The 26402-nt window shown below is 47.1% G+C and overlaps 1 protein-coding gene across 2 annotated transcripts in view; it reads right to left on the bottom strand.

The window, feature by feature from the left end:
• Nucleotides 1-16264: 16264 nt before the first annotated feature.
• Nucleotides 16265-26402, bottom strand: part of LOC147090576 (uncharacterized) — a 31907-nt gene continuing 21769 nt past the window's right edge. For both annotated transcript variants that reach the window (XM_085977320.1, XM_085977321.1), the window contains exons 5-8: nucleotides 26151-26302; nucleotides 22738-22957; nucleotides 21351-21445; nucleotides 16265-18881 (exon numbers count right to left, since the gene is read on the bottom strand). In XM_085977320.1, the coding sequence (XP_085833446.1) occupies nucleotides 18213-18881; nucleotides 21351-21445; nucleotides 22738-22957; nucleotides 26151-26302 (1136 nt within the window). In that variant the 3' untranslated portion in view covers nucleotides 16265-18212. The remainder of the gene's footprint in view (nucleotides 18882-21350; nucleotides 21446-22737; nucleotides 22958-26150; nucleotides 26303-26402) is intronic.

Here is a 26402-nt window from a genome sequence, read left to right as displayed (position 1 = left end):
ATCTTCAGCCGCCGTGGTACCGACATCCCGGGGCCTGCTTCTCCTTGGCTCTCCTTCCACTTATATCCTTCTCAATCTTTATCTTAAACCTTCTTTGTGGTCTGGTACTTCAAGGAATGGGAGGGTCTGGCATCAAACAGCAAAGGTCCCTTCACCAAATGTAGATCATGAGCTGCAATAGTTGCCAACATTCTCCTCTGACAGACATCATCTTTTAATTTGGTCTGAGCTACGAGGAATCGTTTCAGTGACCAGATCATCTGTTTTATTGATGTTGATTGAGGGATAAATATCGGCCCAGGACACCGGGGAGAACTCCCCCTGCTCCTCTTCGAAATAGTGGCTGCGGGATCTTTTACAGCCACCCGAGAGAGCAGACAGGGCCTCGGTTTAACGTCTCATCCGAAAGACGGCACCTCCGACAGTGCAGCACTGCCCAGGAGTGTCGACCTAGATTTTTGTGCTCGAGTCTCTGGAATAGGACTTGAACCCACAACCTTGTGACTCGGAGGCGAGGGTGCGACCAAGTGTGCTACATAATCATTGTACTTTTGTCCATAGTTTATGGGACCCCACTGCTCTCATTCCTCTGCTTAAAAAGTTTTTTTTTTTTTTTTTTTTTAAAAAGCACCATCTCCGAAATGGCTTCTGTAACTGGCTGCTTGCAAATTGGCTTCCATTGTTTTGTTTTTTCTCAGCATATTGGAAAGTATGAGAAGTCACACAACACCAGGTTATAGTCCAACAGCTTTATTTGAAATCACAAGCTTTCGGAGCACTGCTCCTTCATCGGGTGAAGTGGAGAGATGCATATAGGCACAGCATATATAGTCAGAGAACACTGCCAGATGATTACAGGTAATCTTTCTAACTGTCCTTTCTGACTATATATGCTGTGCCTATATGCATCTCTTCACTTCACCTGACGAAGGAGCAGCGCTCCGAAAGCTTGTGATTTCAAATAAAACTGTTGGACTATAACCTGGTGTTGTGTGACTTACATTTGTCCACCCCAGTCCAACACCGGCATCTCCACATATTGGAAAGTAGCCAGACAAACCAACGCTATTGATTATCAGCAGAGACGAGCGCAAGTGGAAGAAGCAATTCACGTCCTCGACTATTAAGCAATGTTGCAATCTAATCAGGATAGCCTAGGCATAGACAGCAGTCGTCAGATTCCCCTGGTAGCCATATTTTTCTGTGTGCATTATGGAGCTGGCTGTTGGTTGTGTAAGTTAAAGGCACCGGCCTCGCAGATTCCCTTCTGAGAAACACGGCTGTGTTGCAAAAGGGTTTTCGGAGCAGCGGCGTCGGGACACTTTCTGTGTATCCGTCAGTGATGGTTTTGACCAAGTTAGAGATGCTCCACTAGGTAGGAACGCCTATATTAAAGACTTAGAAACATAGAAGATAGGAGCAGGAGTAGGCCATTCGAGCCTGCTCCGCCATTCAATGAGATCATGGCTGATCCTCCAAATTCAGTACCCTGTCCCTGCTTTCTCCCCATATCCCTTGATCCCTTTAGCCTTAAGAAATATATCCAACTCCTTCTTGAATATACTTAATGAACTGGCCTCCACCCCCCTCTGTGGTAGAGAATTCCACAGGTTCACCACTCTCTGGGTGATTAAATTCCTCCTCATTTCAGTCCTAAATGGCTTACCCCTTATCCTTAGACTATGACCCCTGGTTCTGGACTCCCCGGCCATCAGAAACATCCTTCCTGCATCTAGTCTGTCCAGGCCTGACAGAATTTTATAGGTTTCGATGAGATCCCCTCTCAATCTTCTAAACTCCAGTGAGTATAAGCCCAATCGACACAATCTCTCCTCATACGTCATTCCTGCCATCCCAGGTATCAGCCTGGTGAATCTTCGCTGCACTCCTTCCATGGCAAGAACGTCCTTCCTCAGGTAAGGCGACCAAAACTGCACACAATACTCAAGGTGCGGTCTCACTCATTGCATTTATATCGTGCCTTTCACGACCACCGGACGTCCCAAAGCGCTTTGCAGCCAATGAAGTACTTTTTGAAGTGTTGTCACTGTTTTAATGTAGGAAACGCAGCAGCCAATTTGCGCACAGCAAGCTCCCACAAACATTGTGATAATGAGCAGATAATCCGTTGAGTGGCCAGGAGAACTCCCTGTTCTTCTTTGAAATCGTGGCCGTAGGATCTTTTACGTTCACCTGAGAGGGCAGACTCTGTTTAACGTCTCATCCGAAACACGGCACCTCAGACAGTGCAGCGCTCCCTCAGTACTGCACTGGGGTGTCGGTCTAGATTTTTGTGCTCAAGTTTCTGGAGTGGGACTTGAACCCGTGACCTTCTGACTCAGAGGCGAGAGTTCTGCCAACTGAGCCACTGGCTGACAATTAAAATATAACTTTGAGATGGGCTAGCCAGTGGGGATGAGGTGGCCATAACCCATGCGTTCTCAATCTCAGAAGACATTCAACGAAGCTCAACTGACTGACTTGTCTGTTTAATCCTTTCCTGAAAGTTGCTGGACCTGATTTCAATAACTGCCTGCTATTGTAAATGACTTTATCTGTGAATAAATCCATCTGGCAGCTTAGTCTGCTACCATGGCGTCGGGCGTGCGACTCATATGACTCCTCCTCTGAAGTGATGTGAATGCGCAGTGGCAATCCTCTGTGTCATCCAGGGACAATAAAGGGATCTGTTGTTTGCCATGGGCATGCTATCCCAGATTACTCGGCTGCATATAGTGACACTATTATTCCTGGCCAGAATGGAGATGATTGTGTAATTTCCCCCGTCAATCATATCTGGAGAACCCACCGCTGTAAGTACCTGGGATTGATTTTACGCACATGTATGTAACTGCCGTCCACTCACTGCATTCTGCTGGAGAAATCAGCCTGCTTTTATTGGGAGGCGTTGCTGTAGTTTTGGTCATGAGTTCTGTTTCCTGCAGTTCGCAGAGACTCTTTAAATAGACTCTAGACTGTTTGCTGCAGTACGCTGTTTAAATAGACTGCTGAGTAAATGGACTTGAGAGTCCTGCCGTAAATCTCAGCCCCGCCTCCCAACTCATTGAGAAGAAAGGCTTGCATTTATATAGTGTCTTGCACAACCTCAGCACATCCCAAAGTGCTTTACTGCTAATGTAAGTACAACATAAACATAAGATAAGAAATAGGAGCAGGAGTAGGCCAATCGGCCCCTCGAGCCTGCTCCACCATTCAATAAGATCATGGCTGAGCTGATCCTAACCTCAAATCTTCTATCACTCTCCATCCACCCGAACCCATGTGATCTCCCGGGAGAGGCGAAAAACCAGATAAAAGAGCCAATGGCCAATTTGGGAGAAAAAAATCTGGGAAATTCCTCTCCGACCCATCTAGGCGATCAAAATTCTTCCAGGAGATCACTCTGTCCCCATATTTTCTACAGTACTTACCTTCTGTAAAGGTGATCTCCACCCCAGCCAGAAACAGGAATAAAACCATCTCCTGAAATCTAACACAGAATTAGAACACAGTAGGAGCAGAACCAGGCTACACGGCCCCTGGGCCCACTCCACTACCCACAGGGCCATGACCATTCCGAACCTAGACTCACGTCCAATTTCCTGCCCGCTCCCCGTAACCCTTAATTCCCTTTACTTCTAGGAAACTATCTATTTCTGTTTTAAATTTATTTAATGATGTAGCTTCCACAGCTTTCTGGGGCAGCAAATTCCACAAACCTACCACCCTCTGAGTGAAGAAGTTTCTCCTCATCTCAGTTTTGAAAGAGCAGCCCCTTATTTTAAGATTATGCCCCCTAGTTCTAGTTTCACCCTTCATTGGGAACATCCTCACTGCATCCACCCGATCAAGCCCCTTCGCAATCTTATATGTTTCAATAAGATCGCCTCTCATTCTTCTGAACTCCAATGAGTAGAGTCCCAATCTACTCAACCTCTCCTCATATGACCACCCCCTCATCCCCGGGATTAACCGAGTGAACCTTCTTTGTACTGACTCGAGAGCAAGTATGTCTTTTCTTAAGTATGGACACCAAAACTGCATGCAGTATTCCAGGTGCGGTCTCACCAATACCTTGTACAACTGCAGTTTTTATATTCCATCCCCCTAGCAATAAAAGCCAACATTCCATTGGCCTTCTTGATCACTTGCTGCACCTGCATACTAACTTTTTGAGTTTCGTGCACCAGGACCCCCAGATCCCTTTGTACTACAGTACTTTCCAGTTTCTTGCCATTAAGATAATAACTTGCTCTATGATTTTTCCTGCCAAAGTGCATAACCTCACACTTTCCAGTATTGTATTCCATCTGCCAAATCTCTGCCCACTTACTTAGCCTGTCTATGTCCCTTTGCAGGTTTTTTATGTCCTCCTCACTCACTACTTTCCGTCCCATCTTTGTATCATCTGCAAACTTTGATATGTTACACTCGGTCCCCTCCTCCAAATCGTTAATATAGATTGTAAAGAGTTGGGGACCCAGCACTGACCCCTGCGGAACACCACTAGTTACTGGTTGCCAATCTGAGAACGAACCATTTATCCCAACTCTCTGCTTTCTGTTAGAGAGCCAATCCTCCACCCACGCCAGAATATTACCCCCAATCCCGTGATTTTTTATCTTGAGCAATAATCTTTTGTGTGGCACCTTGTCAAATGCCTTTTGGAAGTCTAAATACACTACGTCCACTGGTTCCCCTTTATCCACCCTGTATGTTACTTCCTCAAAAAACTCAAGCAAATTTGTCAAACATGACTTCCCCTTCATGAAACCATGCTGAGTTTGTCCTATTAAATTATGTTTATCCAAATGTCCCGTTACTGTCTCCTTAATAATGGACTCTAACATTTTACCAACCACAGATGTTAGGCTAACAGGTCTATAGTTTCCAGCCTTCTGCCTACTACCCTTTTTAAATAAGGGTGTTACATTAGCAGTTTTCCAATCTGCCGGGACCTTTGCTGAGTCCAGGGAGTTTTGGAAAATTATTACCAATGCATCCACAATCCCTACCGTCACTTCCCTCAAGACCACAGGATGCAAGCCATCAGGTCCAGGGGATTTATCCGCCTTGAGTCCCATTATTTTACCAAGTACCACTTCCTTAGTGATTTTAATCGTCTTTCGTTCCTCCCCCACTAGAGTCCCTGTTTGTCCAGTGTTGGGATATTCTTAGTGTCCTCTACTGTAAAGACTGATACAAAATAATTGTTCAGTGTTTTTGCCATCTCCATGTTTCCCACCATTAATTTCCCGGTCTCATCCTCTAAGGGACCAACATTTACTTTAGCCACCCTTTTTCTTTTTATATAACTATAGAAACTTTTGCTGTCTGTTTTTATATTTTTTGCTAATTTACTTTCATAATCTATCTTCCCTTTCTTAATCAATCTTTTAGTTATTTTTTGCTGTCTTTTAAAGACTTCCCAATCTTCCATCCTCCCACTAGATTTGGCTACCTTATATGCCCTTGTTTTTAGTCGGATACTATCCTTAATTACTTTACTTAGCCACGGATGGCTATCTTTTCTTTTACACCCTTTTTTCCTCAGTGGAATATATTTTTTTTGGAAGTTGTAAAATAACTCCTTAAATGTACACCACTGATCATGTACCGTCTTACCCTTTAATCTATTTTCCCAGTCCACTCTAATCAATTCCGCTCTCATACCTTCATAGTCTCCTTTATTCAAGCTCAGCACGCTTGTTTGAGATCCAACCTTCTCACCCTCTAATTGAATATGGAATTCAACCATGTTATGGTCACTCATTCCAAGGGGATCCTTTACTAGGACATTTTTAATTAATCCTGTCTCATTACACAGGACCAAATCTAAGGTTGCTTGCCCCCTGGTCGGTTCAGTTACATACTGCTCAAGAAACCCATCCCTAATACACTCAATGAACTCATCCTCAAGGCTGCTCTGCCCAATTTGATTTGTCCAGTTAATATGATAATTAAAATCCCCCATAATTATAGCTGTTCCCTTATTACAAGCCTCAACTATTTCCTGATTAATACTCCGTCCAACAGAGTTGCAACTGTTCGGAGGCCTATAGACTACACCCACTAGTGTTTTTTTCCCCTTATTATTCCTTATCTCCACCCAAACTGTTTCACTATCCTGCTCCTTTGACCCAATATCATTTCTCTATTATAGTGATTCCTTCCTTTATTAACATAGCCACCCCACTTCCTCTCCCTTCCTGCCTGTCCTTCCTGATTGTTAAATAACCTGGTATGTTTAATTCCCAGTCATGGTCACCCTGCAGCCATGTTTCTGTAATGGCCACAAGATCATACCCATATGTCGTTATTTGTGCCGTTAACTCATTCATTTTGTTACGAATGCTACGTGCATTCAGATAAAGAACTTTCAAATATGTTTTGTAACACTTAGTTCCTGTTTTTACCCTTTTTAGTACTTTATTTTTTACGCCATACCTTCTGTCCCTTCCTGACACGTTCTATTTTTTAATTCCCCCACTGCTACCTAAGTCTATGACCTTCTCTGTTGTCATTTCTATTATTTGCTCTCTAGAAACCTCCCCCCCACTAATTAGTTTAAAGCCCTCTCTACAGCCCTAGTTATATGATTCGCCAGGACTCTCGTCCCAGCACTGACCAAGTGGAGTCCGTCCCAACGGAACAGCTCCCTCCTGTCCCAGTACTGGTGCCAATGTCCCAAGAAGCAAAACCCATTTCTCCCACACCAGTCTTTGAGCCATGCATTTAACTCTTTAATTTTATTTATCCTAGCCAAATTCGCTCGTGGCTCAGGTAATAACCCAGAGATTATTACCCTTGAGGTTCTGTTTTCTAATTTGACCCCTAGCTGCTCATACTCCTTTAACAGAACCGTCTTCCTTGTCCTATCTATGTCGTTTGTACCAACATGGACCACGACAACTGGATCCTCCCCCTCCCACTCCAAGTTTCTTTCCAGCCCAGAAGAGATGTCCTTAACCCTGGCACCGGGCAGGCAACACAGCCTTCGGGACTCCCGCTCTTGACTGCAGAGAACCCTATCTATCCCCCTAATGATACTATCCCCTACCACTACAACATTTTTTACTCCCTCCACTTGAATGGCCCCCTGTACCACGGTGCTGTGGCCAGGTTGCTCATCCTCCCTGCAGTCCCCGCTCCCGCCCTCACAGGGAGTAAGAACCTTGATCCTGCTTGACAAGAGCAAGGGCTGCGTCTCCTTCAACACTACATCCTGGATCCCTGTACCTTCCTCACTCGTAGTCACACCGTCCTGTCCCTGACCACGGACTACATCTGCAGTAATTAACTTCATAGGTGTGACCATCTCCTGAAACATAGAGTCCAGGAACTTCTCCCCCTCCCTGATGTGTCGCAGTGTCTGAAGCTCGGTCTCAAGCTCTTTAACATGGAGCTTGAGTTCCTCTAGCAGCATACACTTATCGCAAATGTAATCACCGTGAGCCTCAATGGGGTCCACCAGCTCCCACATTTTTGAAGTGTAGTCACTGTTGTAATAAAGGCAACGCGGCAGCCAATTTTCACACAGCAAGCTCCCACAAACAGCAATGTGATAATGACCAGATAATCTGTTTTAGTAGAACATAAGTAATAGGAGCAGGAGTAGACCATATGGCCCCTCGAGCCTGCTCCGCCATTCAATAAGATCATGGCTGATAATCGACCTCAACTCCACTTTCCTGCCGGATCTCCATATCCCTCTGGGGTAGAGAATTCCAAAGATTCACAACCCTCTGAGTGAAGAAATTCTTCCTCATCTCAGTCTTAAATGGCCTACCCCTTATCCTAAGACTATGTCCACTAGTTCTAGACTCTCCAGCCAGGGGAAACAACTTCTCAGCATCTACCCTGTTAATCCCCTTCAGAATCTTGTGTGTTTCAATGAGATTACCTCTCATTCTTCTAAACTCCAGAGATTATAGGCCCATTTTACTCAATCTCTCATCATAGGACAGCCATCTCATCCCAGAAATCAATCTAGTGAATCTTCGTTGCACCGCCTCCAAGGCAAGTGTATCCTTCCTTAGATAAGGAGACTAAAACTGTGCGCAGTACTCCAGGTGTGGTCTCACCAAAGCCCTGTACAATTGTAGCAAGACTTCCTTACACTTATACTCCAACCCCCTTGCAATAAAGGCCAACATGACATTTGCCTTCCTTATTGCTTGCTGTACCTGCATGCTAGCTTTCTGTGTTTCTTCCACGAGGACACCCAAATCTCTCTGAACATCAACATTTGAAAGTTTCTCACCATTTAAAAAATATTCTGTTTTTCTATTCTTCCTACCAAAGTGAATAACCTCACATTTCCCCACATTATACTCCATCTGCCACCTTACTGCCCACTCACTTAGTCTATCTATATCCCTTTGCAGATTCTTTGTGTTCTCCTCACAGCTTACTGTCCCACCTAGCTTTGTATCATCAGCAAACTTGGATACATTACACTCGGTCCCTTCATCTAGGTCATTAATATAGATTGTAAATAGCTGAGGCCCCAACACTGATCCTTGCGGCACCCCACTAGTTACAGCCTGCCAACCTGAAAAAGACCCGTTTATCCCTACTCTCTGTTTTCTGTCTGTTAACCAATCCTCTATCCATGCTACTATATTACCCCCAACCCCATGAGCCCTAATCTTGTGTAATAACCTTTCATGTGGCACCTTATCGAATGCCTTTTGGAAATCCAAATATACTGCATCCGCTGGTTCCCCTTTATCTACACTGCTAGTTACATCCTCAAAAAACTCTTAGGTAATTTGTCTTTGACAAATTTATTTTCATAAAACCATGTTGACTGCCTAATCATGTTATGATTTTCTAAGTGCCCTGATACTATTTCCTTAATGGATTCCAGCATTTTCCCGACGACTGATGTCAGGCTAACCCGCCTGTAGTTCCCTGTTTTTTCTCTTCCCTCCTTTCTTGAATAGCGGTGTTACATTTGCGACCTTCCAATTGGCTGGGACCATTCCAGATCTAGGGAATTTTGGAAGATCAAAACCAATGCATCCACTATCTCTTCAGCCACCTCTTTTAGAACCCTAGGATGTAGGCCGTCAGGTCCGGGGGATTTGTCGGCTTTTAGTCCCATTAGTTTCTCTAGTAATTTTTCTCTACTTATTAATTATGTTAAGTTCCTCGCCCTCATTAAATAGTTCCCCACCATTTTTGGTATACTTTGTGTCTTCTACTGTGAAGACAACTACAAAATATTTGTTTAACGTTTCTGCCATTTCCTTATTCCCCATAATAATTTCTCCTGTCTCAGCCTCTAAGGGACCAACATTTACTTTTGCTACTCTCTTCCTTTTTTATATACTTGTAGAAGCTCTTACAATCTGTTTTTATATTTCTTGCGAGTTGCAGACACTTAGTGCAGATGTGGTTGCTCGGGACCACGATGCTCTCTACAAACTCCCAGATGCTGCAGTTAACAACACATCACCTGCCATCTCTAGCCTTGTTTTATTTAATTATTTAGTTACAGCTTTTATTCAATTGATATTTTTAGTTTGATTGTTTTATCTAGTTTGTTAATTTAATAAGTACTAGCAAGTTAGTTTCTCAGCTCTTAATTTAACCACCTTCCCTAACTTAGAGAGCAAATAAAAAGCTGCAATACTCACCAACCAATCACCTACCTGCTCTCTTGTGACGTGACTTTGATTTTTTTTTGTTGTTTTTGAATTGAAACCTCGCGCTGCCGCTGCTTTAATTCAGGTCTGTTCTCGGGCCGCTCTTTATCCTCTCGCCGCTGCCGCTGCTTTAATTCAGGGCCGCTCTCGGGACGCTTTTTATCCTCTCGCCGCTGCTTTAATTCAGGGCCGCTCTTTATTCTCCTCCACCGCACCACCCACCCCTCCTCAGCCACAGGATCATGGAGAAGTGTACGCACTTAGTTATAGAGTCATAGAGTTTTACAGCACAGAAAGAGGCCCTTTGGCCCATCGTGTCCGCGCCGCCCATCCACCCCTGTCCTGTCTAATCCCATTTTCCAGCATTTGGTCCATAGCCTTGTATGCAATGGCATTTCAAGTGCTCATCCAAATGCTTCTTGAATGTTGTGAGGGTTCCTGCCTCTACCACCCTTTCAGGCAGTGAGTTCCAGATTCCAACCACCCTCTGGGTGAAAAAGTTCCTCCTCAAATCCCCTCTAAATCTCCTGCCCCTTACCCTGAATCTATGCCCCCTTGTTATTGACCCCCCTACTAAGGGGAAAAGTTCCTCTTTATCTACCCTATCTATGCCCCTCATCATTTTGTACACCTCAATCAGGTCCCCCCTCAGCCTTCTTTGCTCCAAGGAAAACAACCCCAGCCTGTTTAGTCTTTCTTCATAGCTGAGGCGCTCCATCCCAGGTAACATCCTGGTGAATCTTCTCTGCACCCTCTCCAAAGCAATCACATCCTTCCTATAGTGAGGTGACCAGAACTGCACACAGTACTCCAGCTGTGGCCTCAACAGCGTTTTGTACAGCTTCATCATAACCTCCCTGCTCTTATATTCTATGCCTCGGCTAATGAAGGCAAGTATCCCATATGCCTTTTTAACCACCTTATCTACCTGTTCCGCTGCCTTCAGAGATCTATGTACATGTACACCAAGGTCCCTCTGACCCTCTGTACTTCCTAGGGTCCTACCACTCATTGTGTATTCCCTTGCCTTATTTGTCCGTCCAACATGCATCACCTCGCACTTTTCAGGGTTAAATTCCATTTGCCACTTTTCCGCCCATCTGACCAACCCGTTTATATCGTCCTGTAGCCTGAGGCTTTCCTCCTCGCAATTTACCACCCCACCAATTTTCGTGTCATCTGCGAACTTACTGATCATACCTTTTACATTCTCATCCAAATCATTTATGTAGATCACAAACAACAAGGGACCCAGCACCGATCCCTGAGGTACCCCACTGGACACAGGTTTCCAGTCGCAAAAGCATCCTTCCACCATCACCCTCTGCCTCCTGCCACTCAGCCAGTTTAGGATCCAACACGCCAAGGCACCCTGGACCCCATGGGCTCTTACCTTCTTGACCAGTCTCCTATGCGGGACTTTGTCAAAAGCTTTACTGAAGTCCATGTAAACCACATCCACAGCATTTCCCTCATCCACACCCCTAGTCACCCCCTCGAAAAATTCAATCAGATTTGTCAGACATGATTTACCCTTGACAAAGCCATGCTGACTATCCCCGATTAATCCTTGCCTCTCCAAGTGGAGACTAATTTTGTCCCTCAGAATTTTTTCCAATAATTTCCCTACCACAGATGTTAGGCTCACTGGCCTGTAATTCCCTGGTTTATCCCTGCTACCCTTCTTGTATAGTGGTACTACATTAGCTGTTCTCCAGTCCTCTGGTACATCCCCTGTGGCCAGAGAGGTTCTGAAAATTTGTGTCAGAGCCCCTGCAATCTCCTCCTTTGCCTCCCACAGCAGCCTGGGATACATCTCGTCCGGGCCTGGGGATTTATCCACTTTTTGGCCTGCTAAAACTGCTAGCACTTCCTCCCTCTCGATGCTAATATGTTCAAGTATGTCACAGTCCCCTTGCCCGATTTCTATGTCTGCATCGTCTCTCTCCATAGTGAACACAGATGCAAAAAATTCATTTAAAACCCCGCCTACATCATCTGGCTCTACACACAGATTGCCACTTTGGTCCCTAATGGGCCCTACCCTTTCCCTGGTTATCCTCTTGCCCTTAATATACTTATAAAACATCTTAGGATTTTCCTTTATTTTGCTCGCCAGTGTTATTTCATGGCCCCTCCTCGCCCTCCTAATTTCTTTTTTAAGTATGCCCCTGCACTTTTTATACTCCTCTAGGGCTTCTTCCGTCTTTAGTCTTTTGTAACTGCCAAAAGCCCCCCTTTTATTTCTAATGCATTTTTGTATATCCCTTGTCATCCAAGGTTCCCTTTGCTTGTTGGTCCCACCCTTGACCTTTACAGGAACATGTTGGCGTTGTACTCTCTCTATTTCCCTTCTGAAAGTCTCCCACTGTCTTGATGTGGATTTTCCTATAAGTAGCTGCTCCCAGTCCACTTTGGCCAGATCCTGCCTTATCATATTAAAATCGGCCTTCCCCCAATTTAGAACCCTTATTTCCGGGCCGTCTTTGTCTTTTTCCATGACCACCTTAAATCTCACCGAATTATGGTCACTATCGCCAAAATGCTCTCCTACTGACACTTCCACCACTTGCCCGGCTACATTCCCCAGAATTAGGTCCAGTATCGCCCCCTCTCTTGTAGGACTTTCTACATGTTGGCTCAAAAAGCTCTCCTGGATGCACTTTAAGAATTCTGCACCCTCTAAGCCTTTCACACTCTGACTATCCCAATTTATATTGGGGAAGTTGAAATCCCCCACTATTATTACCCTATTATTTTCGCACTTTTCTGAGATTTGCCTACATATCTGTTCCTCTATCTCCCCCTGACTGTTTGGGGGCCTATAGTACACTCCCAGCAAAGTGCTTGCCCCCTTTTTGTTTTTAAGTTCTACCCATATGGCCTCATTAGAGGAACCCGCTAATATATCATCCCTCCTTACAGCAGTAATTGACTCCTTAATTAATATTGCAACACCCCCTCCCCTTTTACACCCCCCTCTGTCTCGCCTGAAGATTCTATACCCCGGAATATTGAGCTGCCAGTCCTGACCCTCCCTCAACCATGTCTCCGTGATAGCAACAATATCGTACTCCCATGTGTTCAACAACAACTTCAGTTCGTCCACCTTATTTGCAAGACTCCTTGCATTAAAATAAATGCCTTCCAGCCCTGCCATATTCCCTTTTGCCTTCGCATATTTGCTCTGCCTTGTTTTTTTCTCTGTATTTGGCTGTAAATCACCCCCTGCTATAGCTCCACTCTGTACCCCACCCCCCTGCCAAGTTAGTTTAAACCTCCCCCAGCAGTGCTAGCAAACCTCCCCGCAAGGATATTGGTTCCCCTCTGGTTCAGGTGTAAACCGTCCGACTTGTACAAGTCCCACCTTTCCCAGAAGCAGACCCAGTGATCCAGGAAACTAAAGCCCTCCCTCCTGCACCATCCCTTTAGCCACGCATTCATCTGTTCTATCTTCCCATTCCTATACTCACTAGCACGTGGCACCGGGAGTAATCCAGAGATTACAACCTTTGAGGTCCTGCTCTTTAATCCTTCACCTAGCTCCCTAAATTCTTGCTGCAGGACCTCATCCCTCTTTTTACCTATGTCGTTGGTACCAATGTGGACCACGACCTCTGGCTGTTCACCCTCCCCCTCCAGAATGCCCTGCAGCCGCTCAGTGATATCCTTGACCCTGGCACCAGGGAGGCAACAAACCATCCTGGATTCACGTCTACGGCCACAGAAACGCCTATCTGTTCCCCTTACTATAGAATCCCCTACCACTATTGCTCTCCCACTCTTTTCCCCCCCTTCCTGGGCAGCAGGAGCACCCCCAGTGCCAGGAAGTTGGCTGCTGCTGCCTTCCCCTGGTGAGTCATCCCCCTCAACAGTATCCAAAGCGGCATACCTGTTTGAGAGGGGAATGGTCACAGGGGTCTCCTGCACTACCTGCCTGCTTCTATTGCTCCTCCTGGTGGTCACCCATTTCCTATCTTCCTGTGCAGCCCTTCCCTGCGGTGTGACCAACTCACTAAACGTGTTATCCACGAACCTCTCAGCATCGTGAATGCTCAACAACCCATCCACCCGCAGCTCCAGCGCCTCAATGCGGTTTGCTAGTAGCTGCAGATGGATGCATCTCTGGCACACGTGGTCATCAGGGGCACCGGCAGTGTCCCTGAATTCCCACATAGAGCAAGAGGAGCATATCACGGGGCTGGGCTCACCTGGCATGACCTTTCCTTTACTTAATTTAAATTAATTTACTATCACCAATTAAAAATATCTCTAAGGCGCTTGTATAGTCTACCAACAGTCCCTGCTACACCAGAAAAGACCCTAGTAACTATAAACTACAGAGTTTAAGTTTAAAAAAGAGAAATACTCACCAACCAATCACTTACCTGCTCCCTGGTGACGTCACACTCTGATTACTTTTTACCTCTCTCCTCTGCTGTTGATTTGGTGCGCCTCTGCTGAACCCGCCGGTTTTAAGTGCCGCCGGTCGCGCTGCTGCTCTCCCACAGGTCCAAGCTCTCTGACCTCGCCTCTGCTGAACCCGCCGGTTTTAAGTGCTGCCGGTCGCGCTGCTGCTCTCCCACAGGTCCAAGCTCTCTGACCTCGCCTCTGCTGAACCCGCCGGTTTTAAGTGCCGCCGGTCGCGCTGCTGCTCTCCCACAGGTCCAAGCTCTCTGACCTCGCCTCTGCTGAACCCGCCGGTTTTAAGTGCCGCCGGTCGCGCTGCTGCTCTCCCACAGGTCCAAGCTCTCTGACCTCGCCTCTGCTGGATGTGAGCTGTCTTTTCCCATTGGGCACGAGGAAGGTATGGTGAGAAACTGGATTGTAGCAAGTATTCATTCCAGCGTGATGGATTGGGTCGGGCCATAGATCTACCAGGCCGCTGCCCCTTTTGTTTGCAATGCAATAGGTGTAACTCTGTGAGGAGCATAAATTTGGAAAATGATTCCGACGGCGCCCACTTGGAACTGTGAAATGCCCAGCTGTACAATTGTAGATCTTCTTGAAGAGCAGGGGAGTTCATCCTGTTGTTCTAGTCAATATTTATCCCTCAAACATCACTAAAAGACAGATGATCTGGTCATTATCACATTGCTGTTTGTGGGAGCTTACTGTGCACCAATTGGCTGCCACGTTTCCTACATTACAACAGTGACTACACTCCAAAAGTACTTCATTGGCTAAAGCGCTTTGGGACGTCCAATGGTTGCGAAAGGCGCTATATAAATGCAAGTCTGTCTTTCTTTCTTTGTCCTGCCAAACTTGGGTTGGGGCTAGAGAGTGCATTTTGAGCTGTGTAATAGTGGGGTAAAGTACCGTTGGGTGAAGGTCTATGACTGCAACCCTAAAAATCCACGGTCCTATAGTTATGCGGGGGTTAGCAAGAGGGCCTCTAATTTGCATGGGGCTGATGGGCAAATTTTCACCTGCCTGCTGCAGATAGCTAGAAAAGCTGGTGCCTGGCCGCCGAGACCCCACTGCGTAACGCCACCCCTCCCTGTTTAAGGGGTTGATCTAGATTTTTAAAGAACGGTCTTTGCCTTCAGGGGTTCCCACTTGCCCCCTCCTGGAGGACTTAACAGCCTCAAGTGCAACTCGGTCCGAACTGAGCTGGGGAAGTGGGAGCTGCCAGCGTGGGTTGTTGCCTTTGCCCTTGTAAGCGGTGGCTCCGATCCTTAACAGGGCTGCCTAGGAACCAGGTGCTGCCTGGATCTCTGGCATTCCCCCAGGTGCTGCCTGGATCTCTGGCGTTCCCCCAGGTGCTGCCTGGATCTCCGGCGTTCCCCCAGGTGCTGCCTGGACCTCCGGCGTTCCCCCAGGTGCTGCCTGGACCTCCGGCGTTCCCCCAGGTGCTGCCTGGACCTCCGGCGTTCCCCCAGGTGCTGCCTGGATCTCCGGCGTTCCCCCAGGTGCTGCCTGGATCTCCGGCGTTCCCCCAGGTGCTGCCTGGATCTCCGGCGTTCCCCCAGGTGCTGCCTGGATCTCCGGCGTTCCCCCAGGTGCTGCCTGGATCTCCGGCGTTCCCCCAGGTGCTGCCTGGATCTCCGGCGTTCCCCCAGGTGCTGCCTGGATCTCCGGCGTTCCCCCAGGTGCTGCCTGGATCTCCGGCGTTCCCCCAGGTGCTGCCTGGATCTCCGGCGTTCCCCCAGGTGCTGCCTGGATCTCTGGCGTTCCCCCAGGTGCTACCTGGATCCCTGGCAGGAGTCTAGTGAAGCCTCTAAGGAAAGTGGGGCAATAGGACCAAGGTTCCATTTTTGGTCTGTGCTGAGATATTTTATTGCAGCGGGTGTGGAACTTGTGGGTGCTACAGTTGGCCCCTGTGACCTTGAGATAGGAAGGGAGGGGTGAAATCAGCCATGGTTCTTACTCATCACTACTGCCCAGTGAAACCATCCCCCTCCCCGTGGAAAGTATGGGAGTCTGCAGACAGGATCGGGCTCACCTGTGCTTGTCCCTTTAGTCAGATACTTATCAACGCTCATTGCCTAGGTTAGAGACAGGCAGAGAGTGGCCCTTGGAGATTCTGGAGGAGGCCCAATTGTACCCCAGCAGGAGTCAGTGCTTCCAAAAGAACGAGAGGGACAAAATAAAGTGACGTTGACAATGAATAACTTTAAACGTGTTTATTTGTGGATTAACACACTGCTCGGCCTCAACTTAAGTCAGACTTGTTACTCCTGTTCATTGTAATAAACAAAAGACCTCTCAGAAGCACATATGAGATGAGGTTTCACTCCCGTTTGATGGGCCAAAGAACAATCTGCATTCAAGTTTATTTTTACCCAACATCTACATACACGGTACAGTAACCCATAACAGTATTTTCATGTCAGGATTGGAGGGCTGCTTTCTTGTAGGTCATCCTGCTGTTGCACTTGTAAAATCATTCATTCACTGCTCTTGCTTCTGGACTCTATCCATGGAGCCGATTCCTCCTGCATCCTCTGCATTTAATGCAATACTCGTCACAAATGTAAACATTTTATAGAAAAAAAAGGGGGGTTCACTATTCCCTTGTGAACATAATGAAATATCGGCAGGCAGCAAAGCACGCAGAACTATCATGTGACTCGACCATGGGAGCCTGCGGTCTCGCTGCCTGACCCTGGAAAACGCAAAACAAAAAACTGAACAAAATCGCCTCTGTGACCTTCACAAGCTTAGACGCAAAATCAGAGGCTGCAGTGTGATTGAAGGATGTAACATACTGTAAACTGGGCTGTTACGTTATGTGGATAAAGTGTCTGCCCGCTTATCGCAAAATTAAACCTCATCACCAAGGACCTTGGTTTAGGGTGACTGACTAAGTCAATTGCAGGATCTCTCCTGGTATTTTAAGAATTATGTTCCACTAGTTCCCACATTACAACCGTGACTACACTCCAAAAGTACTTCTTTGAGATGTCCGGTGGTCATGAAAGACGCTATATAAATGTAAGTCTTTTTACTATTCTGTCCAATTTTGCATGAAAATGGCAGTTCAGTGGCACAGTCCATGGGGATGTTTTGTCCTGTCAATATCCTTACCACAGTTCACCTGCTAGGCACCAAAAGTAAACCTTGCAATTTGTCGCAAAGCTCTCTCGACCCCCCCACCCACCAAGATTAATCTCGAGTAAATTTCCCAGTTTACAATATCTCTGGGTTCAAATGTGGTTTATGAAGCCATCTGAATTCTTCAATCTGTTAAAACCTTGTACCACAATCCAGCCTGTATCCTATATCCTGCAAGCATGGGTCTGTGACTTCCCCCGAACTTCACTCATTCTGTTCGTTCCGATCCAGCCCTGATGTTTTGCTCATTCACTGCGCGTCTTCTCAGCTTTGTCCCAACAAATTCACCATTCTCTGACCTCGCACTGCTCGTCCAAACAAGTTGAATGTTTTCAGATGTTGCGAGGCTCCACCTCGGTCTCACCATTTCTCACTCAACCCTTTCATTAAGCCGAGCTCCTCAATAAAGGTAACTGGACTGGGAGCGACTGCAACAAATTCCTCAGGGACGTAAACGCCAAAACAAGGCCTTTAATCATTTCTAGGATTAGCTTGGTATATTGACCACCCAATGCTTCACTTACTGACCAATTTTCTTATTTTTTTTGGTGTGTACTTGGACAGTGAATTCTCGGACATTCAACCAGTCGAATCCAATTCAGTGCAATTATCGGCATCTTCCTAATTGTAGATCGCTTGACTCTTGTCTCAGTACCTTTCATTTTCCAGATGGAAGGACCACAAATTTTAACCTCCTCAAGGTGTTTCAGCTGTGCTACGTGTTTAAGTCCGAGGGTACTTGTTCCATTTCACCCTGGTTCTCCCAAAATGCTCGCTGACAACAGGTGTTGGAGCTATGACAAGCTGGGCAGAATTAACACGTGCAACTTTGTCTCGATGAGCTGAATTAAAAATAGTTTCAACACGTGATAAACTCTGGCCGTTGACCAACGCCCCATCGTTATCTTTCTCAGGGCACACATCTCCGGGCACAATAATGCCGTTTCATTTCTCCTTCCATGGCCTTTTCCAATAATCTCTCATTTTTTCAACGTGGCTGTATTAAGTAAGGAAATCACAACTGCTGATTTCAATTTCCTGAGCTACCTCTGGCACGATGTCCATGAACTCTGCAGGCTGTCTCCCGGTGCAGAGCGACTTTGCAGAGTCGAAAGTTTGAATCTCGGCCCACGAGGTTGTACTGGCCAGTCTGCCTTCGGACTTGCTGGAGGTCTGAGCGGAATCAGTGGATTTATGCTGCCACGGGGAGTGTTCTAATTCAGGCTTGGGTACGTGACAGATTTGATGAAGCTCTGCGGTTTGAGGAGACTCTAATGAGGAGTTGCTCCAATCGTTAAGAAACGAGAGGTGCCTTTGTTTGGTGCCAGTACAGTCCTTTATTCCCGCACCTCCGGAATTGGCTGGTAAATTAACGCCATTAATTCCAACGTCCTGGAGGTCCTCTGATGTCTGGTGAACACCTTTGCTCTTCAGCGAGCACTTCAGGGCTTCTGCCCCTGTACTGTCCAACTGGCTGCACTGCTTAAGTTCCAGCAAGGTGCTGATGGTGCCATGCTCATCTTTGGATATAGGGCTGGTCTGCTCCTGGTATCTATTTAAAGAGTGAGTAGCATGACTGGCCGGAGCGTGATTCTCCCTCTGAACAGTTGCTGGAGCCACACCCGCAGACATGACTGGAGGAGGAGTGTTGAGCCGTAAACCTTGAAGCACCTTGAAGCAGAGTCAATAGAATAGTAATTGTTAATCACATGGTTAATCCTTTACCAACTCCAGTAGCTATGAAAAAACAAAGATTAATCATAGAAAATCTCACTGGGGTGACGAATCACAATATCCGCCACCGCCACCACCGAGAAGGGACAAGGGCAGCAGGCGCACGGGAACACCACCACCTCCAAGTTCCCCTCCAAGTCACACACCATCCTGACTTGGAAATATATCGGCCGTTCCTTCATCGTCACTGGGTCAAAATCCTGGAACTCCCTCCCTAACGGCACTGTGGGAGCACCTTCACCACACGGGCTGCAGCGGTTCAAGGCGGCGGCTCACCACCACCTTCTCAAAGGGCAATTAGGGAAGGGCAATAAATGCCGGCCTCGCCAGCGATGCCCACATCCCGTGAATGAATTGACAAGTTTGAATACAGTGACCTCCCGCTTGGATCGCGTTCAAGGTTTTGGTGGGTGGTGAGCACAGAAAGATGGGGAAATAAAGAAATCGTGGCACTGTTTACGGTCGGACTAAGTCACGTGTACGAGGAAATTGCCATTTTTCATGCCTAGTCGCTGCTGATCTCAACTGAGGCAACTGGGGTAGGCCATTTAGGACAGAGATGAGGAGGAATTTCTTCACCCAGAGTGGTGAACCTGTGGAATTCTCTACCACAGAAGGCAGTAGAGGCCAATTCATTAAATATATTCAAGAAGGAGTTAGATATATTTCTTAAGGCTAAAGGGATATGGGGAGAAGGCAGGAACGGGGTACTGAATTTGGATGATCAGCCATGATCGCATTGAATGGCGGAGCAGGCTCGAGGGGCCGAATGGCCTACTCCTGCTCCTATCTTCTATGTTTCTACCGTTGGACCTAGTTACCACCACCCCCCCTCCCCCCCAAGCTGAGGAGAAAAAGCTAAGTCAGCCACGGTCCTTGCTGTGGATATTGGGTGAGAATAGGGTTGGGTTTCACCGAAACCGTTCGCATTCAAGTTACCTCCCAGCACTCAAGTCTAGATTCATACTTAGCCAAGGTACAGGAACACTGCCAGTCCCTCTGGAAAAGAATTGAGACCTTCAGAACAGGAGGGAAGAAAGCAATGTAACATCTCTCCTGTGGAATGCATAGAAGAGTAACTTCATTAAATGCGATAGGTGTCGGGAGTTAGATGTGCCTTATGTGGAAACTAGTGTTCTCCTCAGAGCTGAGAAGGTTACAAGGAGATATGATAGAGGTGCTCAAAATTATGAAGGGTTTTGATAGAGTAATTAGGGAGAAACGGTTTCCACTGGCAGAGGGGTCGGTGACCAGAGGGCACAGATTTAAGAGAATTGACAAAAGAATCAGGGGAGATGAGGGAAAAAAAAATGACACAAGTTGTTATGATCTGGAATGCACTGCCTGAAGGGGTAGGGGTGGGTGGGGAAGCGGAGGGGTCCCGGAGCAGCAGAGGCCCAGATTAGTTTTGTGGGCCCCAGATTCAAGATTATCGTCAGAGGGGCCTCTTTTCTTCCATCCCCCGTTGGACTGATCGAAGCCTGCCCGAGCAGTTCCAACTTAAAATGACAATCGGGGTCCTATTTACGTCATAGGACGCCGATTTCCATATTAAAAGGAGCCTATTGCCTGGAACAGGTGGACGCTTTGGTCACCCGGCGGTAGGCCTTTTGTATAAATGGACCGGCCGCATCGCCAGTGTTATGGGGACGATGGGTCTACTGACCCCATTTTGGGGCTGTTACCGTCAGACGAGAGTACTCAAAAATGGTCAAAACAACAACAACTTGCATTTACAGGAAACTTTTTTTTATCCGGCACCGACGGGACCGACGTGGTGCCGGTTCATCAAAAATTCCGGATAACCAAAAGCTATAGTAAAAGATACCGAGAGCTGAGAGCTCCGTATAAAGCAACAAACCCTGTTGCTTAGCAACAGGTTCAGAACAATGGCCACAAGTTCCAAGCGTCTCTGTAGCTTAGCAACAGCTGCAGCCACACCCTTGCACAGCAACAGATCGAGGAAGGCAAGTAATAAAACTTACCTGAACCTACTCCTGAATTTTGCCGGTTAGCCGAGATTTCCGGTTATTTAGGTGCCGGTAAATCGAAAGTTTCCTGTATATAGCGCCTTTGAGGTAGTGAAACGTCTCAAGGCGCTTCACAGGAGCGTTATCAAAACAAAATTTTACACCGAGCCACATTTAAAAAGATATCAGAACAGGTGACCAAAAAGCTTGGTCAAAGAGGGAGGTTTTAAAGAGCGTCTTAAAAAGAGGAGAGAGAGAGGTAGAGATGAGGAAAGGTTTAGGGAGGGAATTCCAGAGCTTAGACCCCAGGCAGCTGAAGGCACGGCCGCCAATGGTGGAGCGATGGAAATCGGGAATGCGCAAGAGGCCAGATGAAGACGCTCAATGAAGATGCTCCACTCAAACAACCTGCATTTTCCAACTGTTATGTCATTACCTGACGTGTGGGAAGTGAGAGATGGTTGTAAACCCGATAACCAGATGGCAGCAATGGGTCTGTGTAGAAAAACTCACATTGATGGATAGCTGGCACTGAAACAAAAAAGCAGAAAGCTCATGAGACAGCGAGTTAAACGTTCCCTCTCTCTTTCTTAGGTCTCGGCAACAATTTGCATTTAAATAACATCTCTCCTGTAATTTTACACCCGAAAGTGCTTAGTAAGGGGATCGGAGAACACCAAGCAAGGAGAGGGAGATCGGTCAGGGGAAGTAGCTAAAGCCGGTCAAAAAGGTGAGCTTTACATAGTCTTACACCGTATTTACAGCACAATAACAGGCCATTCTGCCCAACAGGTCCATGCCTGGTGCTTATGCTCCACACGAGCTTTGAGAAAGATTTGAAAGGTAGGAAGAGGGAAACAAAGCTGAGAGTTTTAGGTCGAGAATCCGAGAGGGTATGGGCGTGAACACCACCGCCAAAGCAGATTAACTGGTCATTTACCCAAATCTTTGTTTGGGACGCCTTACTACGTGCAATTTGGCTGCCACACTAGCCTACAGAACAGTAACTGCACTTCAAAAGTAATTTATTGGTTGTGAAGTGCTTAGGGGTGCCCTGAGGAAGTGAAAAGCACCGTATAACTGCAAGTTCTTCCTATTAGCATCGATATAATAGAAACGGGAAAGAAAGATTGAGATGAAAAGCAAGAAGTTGGAAACGAGAGACGAGAGAAGATCCCCAATCAGAAGATAAGAACATAAGAATAGGAGCAGGAGTCAGCCATTTGGCCCTTCGAGCCTGCTTCGCCATTTAGTAAGATCATGGCTGATCTTCTACCTCAACTCCACTTTCCTGCACTATCCCACGATTCCCTTAATATTCAAAAATCTATCGATCTCTTTCTTGAATATACTCAACGACTGAGCCTCCGCAGCCTTCTGGGGTAGAGAATTCCAAAGATTCACCACCCTCTGAGTGAAGAAGTCTCTCCTTGTCTCAGTCCTAAATGGCCGACCCCTTATTCTGAGACTGTGACCCCTGGTTCTAGACACTCCAGCCAGGGGAAACATCCTCCCTGCATCTACCCTGTCAAGCCCTGTATGTTTCAATGAGATCACCTCTCATTCTTCTAAACTCCAGGGAATATAGGCCTAGTCAACTCAATCTCTCCTCATAGGACAATCCCCCCATCCCAGGAATCAGTCTGGGGAACCTTTGTTGCACTCCCTCTAAGGCAAGTATATCTTTCCTTAGGTAAGGAGACCGAAACTGTACACAGTACTCCAGGTGTGTTGCTCGGTCACACCTTGTACTGGAGTATAAAAACACAGCTGATTTCACAGTTTCTGATGACATTGTTGCAAAGTTCTTTACTGAGTCTTACTGTCAATTTCTTGGGAACGGAGGAGGCTGGCTTCAGATTTCACTGTGAAGCCAGGCGTGGAGTGGGAATCGATGGAGCCTTGGTTCTCCAGTCTGGAGCCGTCGACGTCAGCGGGGAAGTCCTGTGACTGCCGAGACCCAACCGCGGCATAAAAGGAATGAAAGGATGGGTGCGACAGGGTTCTCGTGGAGAATGGGGCAACGACACCTGAATGCTTTACCTATATGGAAAAAGAGAGAGAGACGCATGTAAATACTCAGACTCAGAGCCCAGTAAGATCTAGCTTTCTCAAATTAGGAATCCATTTAGGCTGCCATGACTTAAGGGGATAGAAACACATCTTGAAAGTCGCGCCAAATGGACAGTATTGCATTGGTTGCCTGTTATACGCCCCTCCCGATATTCAAAGCAATTGGCTAGAGAATCGTAGAATAGCATAGCACAGCACAGAGGGAGGCCACTCGGTCCATCGAATCTGTGCCGGCTCTTTCGGAGAGCAATCCAGTCAGTCCCACTCCCCCGCTCTTTCCCCATAGCCCTGCTATTTTTTCTCCTTCAAGTATTTATCCAATTCCCTTTTGAAGGCTACTATTGAATCTGTATCCACCGCCCCATCAGACAGTGCGTTCCAAATCCTCACCACTCGTTGCATAAAGAGTTTATCCTCATGTCGCCTCTGGTTCTTTTGCCAATCACCGTTAAATCATCTGTGCCCTCTGGTGATCGGTCCTTCAGCCACTGGAAACGGTTTCTCTTTATTTGCTCGATCTAAACCCTTCATGATTTTGAACACTTCTATCAAATCTCCTCTTGGCCTTCTCTGCTCTCCAGTCTCTCCACGTAACTGTGATCCCTCACCCCTGGAACCATTCTAGTAAATCTCCTCTCCAAGGTCTTCACGTCCTTCCTAAACCGCGGTGCCCAGAATTGGACACGAGGAGCGGGTGGCGGGGGGAGTGTCCCTGAGCGGCAGCGGCCCAGTTTATTTTAGTGGGTTCATCCTGCGCCTCCCGGGGCCTACAAGAATAATTCAAGATTACCTTCGGAGGGCCTTGTCAATCCGCCCCCCCCGCCGCCCCACCACCCATCGAACCGAGAACAGGCGACCAGTACGACACCGCCTGTTTTGCGTTACCACCCAAGACGAGTTTCGACCCCAAGGAGCTCAAGTGAATGAAAGCTCAGCACGCCGACCGCACTCTGCCACTCGCTTTGGCTTCGGAAAGGTGATATTTAATTGGTTAGTCTACACTTGACTATTCCAACGCACTCCTGGCCGGCCTCCCACGGTCCACCTTACGTCAACCTGAGGTCATCCAAAACTCGGCTGCCTGTGTCCTAACCCGCACCAAGTCTCATTCGCCCATCACCCCTGTGCTCGCTGACCTACATTGGCTCCCGGTTAAGCAGCACCTCGATTTCAAAATCCTCATCCTTGTTTTCAAATCCCTCCATGGCCTCATCCCTTCCTATCTCTGTAACCTCCTTAAGATCCACAACCCCCTTAGATATCTGCGCTCCTCTAATTCTGCCCTCTTGAGCATCCCTGATTATAATCACTCCACCTTTGGTGGCCGTGCCATCTGTTACCTGGGCCCTAAACTCTGGAATTCCCTCCCTAAACCTCTCCACCTCTCTACCTCTCTCTCCTCCTTTAAGACGCTCCTTAAAACCGACCTCTTTGACCAAGCTTTTGGTCACCTGCCCTAATTTCTCCTTATGTGGCTCGGTGTCAAATTTTTTGTCTTAAAATACTCCTGTGCAGCGCCTTAGGACGTTTTACTACGTTAAAGGCGCTCTATAAATACAAGTGGTTGTTGTAGTTTAAGCCTCCTTCCTGTCCCTAGCCTAATTCATTGGCGGCAGTGCAGTTGCTAAGGGGAACGTAAAGCCCGAAATTTAGCGGCTGTGCCTACCTGGGCTGCAGCTGCACCTGCATCAACAGCGGGAGGGTTTCTCTCGCTGAAAGCGGCAAAAAGCTCGCTCCTCCTACTGACTGCAACAGGCGCCAGGCTCTCAACACCCGGGAAAACAGGTGGAGGGAGCTTAGCCCAGCAACCAATGAGGAAGGCTAATGGAAGGTTGGCCTTTATTGCAAGGGGGATGGAGTATAAAAGTAGGGAGGTTTTGATGCAACTTTACAGGGCGTTGGTGAGACCACACCTGGAGTACTGCGTACAGTTTTGGTCACCTTATTTAAGGAAGGATGTACTTGCATTGGAGGCAGTTCAGAGAAGGTTCACTAGGTTGATTCCTGGGATGAAGGGTGACATGAATCAGACATTCATGAAAGAAAGACTTATGAAATGAAATAATACTGAGCGGCCTGCGGGTGGCGCTGTCCAGGGAGAGTATAAATACTCGGGCACGGGCCCAGCTTGCGCAGGACATTCTTAACAGGAACTAGTGAAGGACACAACTAGACCTCCATGTTGTAAAACAGTTGATTAAAGCTTTGTTTAACGCTTAGACCAAGTGCCTAGTAGTTTTCTTACGTCAATGGGGTTGACGTATGACGAAAGGTTGAGCAGGTTGGGCCTATACTCATTGGAGCTTAGAAGAATGAGAGGTGATCTTATTGAAACATATAAGATTCTGAGGGGGATTGACAGGGTGGATACTGAGAGGATGTTTCCCCTCATGGGGCAATCTAGAACTAGGGGGCATATTTTCAGGATATGGGGGCATCCATTTAAGATGGAGATGAGGAGGAATTTCTTCTCTCAGAGGGTCATGAATCTTTGGAATTCTCTTCACCAGAGAGCTGTGGAGGCGGAATCATTGAATATATTCAAGGCGGAGCTAGACAGACATTTGAACTACAGGGGAGTTGAGGGGTACCGGGAGAGAGCGGGAAAGTGGTGTTGAGGCCAAGATTGGATCCGCCATGATCTTATTGAATGGCGGAGCAGGCTCGAGGGGCCGATTGGCCTACTCCTGCTCCTGTTTCTTAACCAACAATGCTGCAGGAAAACAAAATGCAAGGGGAAAAGGACGGGTTGTGGCAATTAGGCGCCGGACATGGAAACTTAAATGACGGGTCCTCCCGCTGACCCCCCGCATACTCCAGCGGGATCAGCGCTGGAGGTCTGTGCTAGGCGCAGTCTGGGATCACTGCCTCGATTTTATTGGGGCTACTGTGCCATGGAGCGTATGCCCGTGGTTTTCTATGAGTGTTGGGTCTATGTGTCGCTGTGCTGGGCCGGGATGTTTCCCCACAGGGAGGAAGGGGAGGGGGCAGCCATTCAGCTGCTTTCACGTACTCCCAAGGTTGAAGCCAAACCAACATTCACGAAGGCCTGCAAACCGGTGGAAAAATTGCTTTGGAGAAAGACAATGAAATGGAGGGGGGGTGGGGGGGGCGGAAGAAGAGAAAAAATACCAAAGTAAAGCAAAGACAGACATGTTCAAACCTTTCTGTACTGGGAAATGTTTCCTAAACTGGATGTGTCTGCCTTGTCGATGCTGTTAACTGTCGAAGATTTATCTTTGTCCGATGACAGTGCAGCATGCTGACCATGGACTGACTCCCCACCTCCTCTGCAGTTATCCTTCCTGGAACAGACTAGGTGAAAAGGTAGCGTTATTACCCGAGTTCTACATGGCGCATAAAAAGTATAGCATTAATAAAAAAAGAAAAATGTTGAGGATACACACTGGGTCTG

The sequence above is a fragment of the Somniosus microcephalus genome, unplaced genomic scaffold (assembly GCF_052327205.1).
Source record: "Somniosus microcephalus isolate GS21.2 unplaced genomic scaffold, FLI_Smic_1.0 unresolved_chr4, whole genome shotgun sequence".
NCBI lineage: Eukaryota > Metazoa > Chordata > Chondrichthyes > Squaliformes > Somniosidae > Somniosus > Somniosus microcephalus.
The sequence above is the reverse complement of the archived record's forward strand: the minus strand, read 5'-3'. Positions and strand labels throughout refer to the sequence as shown.